General features: G+C 47.9%; 1 protein-coding gene across 1 annotated transcript in view; it reads right to left on the bottom strand.

The window, feature by feature from the left end:
• Window positions 1-1,991, bottom strand: part of LOC101849212 — a gene marked incomplete in the record, with an annotated part of 16,014 nt that overhangs the window by 9,437 nt on the left and 4,586 nt on the right. Inside the window, 1 exon segment of the mRNA XM_013082851.1 lies at window positions 190-1,963. Coding sequence (XP_012938305.1) covers window positions 190-1,573 — 1,384 coding nt within the window.

The following is a 1,991-nucleotide window of genomic DNA, read 5'->3' as shown; positions in this document are numbered from 1 at the left end:
GAGAGAGAGAGAGAGAGAGAGAAAGAGAGAGGGGGGTAGAGATAAAGAGAAAGAGAGAGGTGGGAGACAGAGAGACAGATTGAGACAGAGACAGATACAGAGTAAGAGACAGACAGAATGAGACAGACAGACAAACAGAGAGAAATGTCTTTGTCATTGCAACCGTTGACTATATCAAGAGCTACTTACTTTTGCCGGAGATGACGATCTTCTGATCTTTGGCGTAGAAGTCGTCTCCAGGTTCCTCCCAGGAGTTGTCTCTGAGCGTCTGCTCCAGCACTGTGTCAGGGAGCAGCGGGATCTGCTCGGCCGACTCGTCCACATCCTCGTACAGATCCGCTGGTGTCATACGCAGCTTTCTCATGACCAGATCCTGGAACATCTCCAGCCTTAACTGTCGGACATCATCCTCCGTGACCCCGGCCTTGGGACAGTTAGGACACGAGGCGCTGCCATCCTCGGAGACTTCAGAATCCAAAGAGGACTCTTCTGTGTGGGCGTGAGTTGGGACAAGTTTGAGGGGGATAGAAGCTGTTGTGGTGGTGAGAGCAGCGCCGGGAATGTAGGCCCCTGCGTCTTTGTTGTATTTGGTCGTGCTCATTTCAGAGCGGACGTTGCCTCGTTCTGAATTGTGATGACGTCTACGGGGAGTTGGGCTTGAGCTCTTTTTTCTGTGGCGATATGACTTGCTTTTGTTTCTCTGTCGACGGCCACGTTTTGAAGCATGCTTTTCTTTCCTTTGAATGTCGGATAGCCTTTTATTTACTTTTACCGTCCCGGATAGAGATGATTTTCTTCTAGACGACTCATATTCTCTAGATTTTTTGTTCTCTTCTACCGCTCGAGCAGGTATAGTTCTCCCGACACCAAAAGCCTTCTTGACGTGGTCAGGTGATCGGTTGGGGGACTCGGTCACTTGGTGCACAGTACTGTTCCCACTGGAGGTGTTTAGTGCAGAAGAGTTCTCCATGTCCGAGACAGCGTCAATCGGCGTACTAGCACTGCTATTGCCGGATGGTCTCGAAAACAAGAACGGCCTGTTCATTTGCTTGGTAAACTCTTCTTTCTCAAGGTCTTTGCTCACTCTTAGTTCGCTTTTCAGTGTAACATCTCTGCTCGTGTTGGTCTTCTTTTTTTGCGCATACCTGGCGTAATGGGCTTTTGTTTTCCTGGTCCTGTTCGGTTCTTTAAACAAGGAAGGCGTTGGCGGTGACTGGCCTACCTCTCTAGCCAGTGGGGGATTTGTAGTGCTCGAGAAATTCCCCTCAGCTGGTACGTTACCGCTTAGTAAATCTCGATCGATTGATCTTCTATGCCGAGGATTGGGCGGGGTATTTGTGTCATAGTCTTTATCTCTAGAGATATCATCGTTCAGGGAGTATGGATCGTCTTCGTGCAAGGTATCACGGTCGATCGGTTTTCTTCGGGTACTATCGTCAAAAGAATTCTTTCCGTCTGCCTCCTGTATTCCAGAGTTTTTGGTCTCCGTAACTTGTAACGATACGCCCCCTTGTATCATACTACATGCACAAAGCATGAGTATTTCAAAACTGCACATAGTAATGAAATGCATTTTCAACAACCGGTAATGTTTTTTTTCTCCTCTGTCGTTCAGCGGTGGGTTTTGTGACCAAGAAAAAGATGTTTGTAAGAACGAACTGCTGTATATTGGTTAATTGGTTGATTATCTTTCCAGTTCTCGAAGAGCATTGGAATGCAGCTTGCAGATGTAGTCATCAACACGTGCACTTCCACGAGTGGGTGTTTGGACAGTTGTGCTTCTCTGCGGGCTACCTCACGCGTGCAAGTGCTCAAAACATCGGCAAGCGGTGTTCAAAACACAGTAAGCAATACCTCCAGTTGTTTATTGTCCTTTATAACTCTTCCTTGCTCTTTTGACACGTCCCTTGACGTCATTTCCTGAAAGAGGTCAACTGTGGAAAGTATGAGGGTAAACAAGGGGCTGGATTTTGGGAGGTTGGGGCGGGGGG

Source organism: Aplysia californica, unplaced genomic scaffold (genome assembly GCF_000002075.1).
Source record: "Aplysia californica isolate F4 #8 unplaced genomic scaffold, AplCal3.0 scaffold00196, whole genome shotgun sequence".
Taxonomy (NCBI): Eukaryota; Metazoa; Mollusca; class Gastropoda; order Aplysiida; family Aplysiidae; genus Aplysia; species Aplysia californica.
This window is presented reverse-complemented; position numbering and strand designations above follow the sequence as displayed.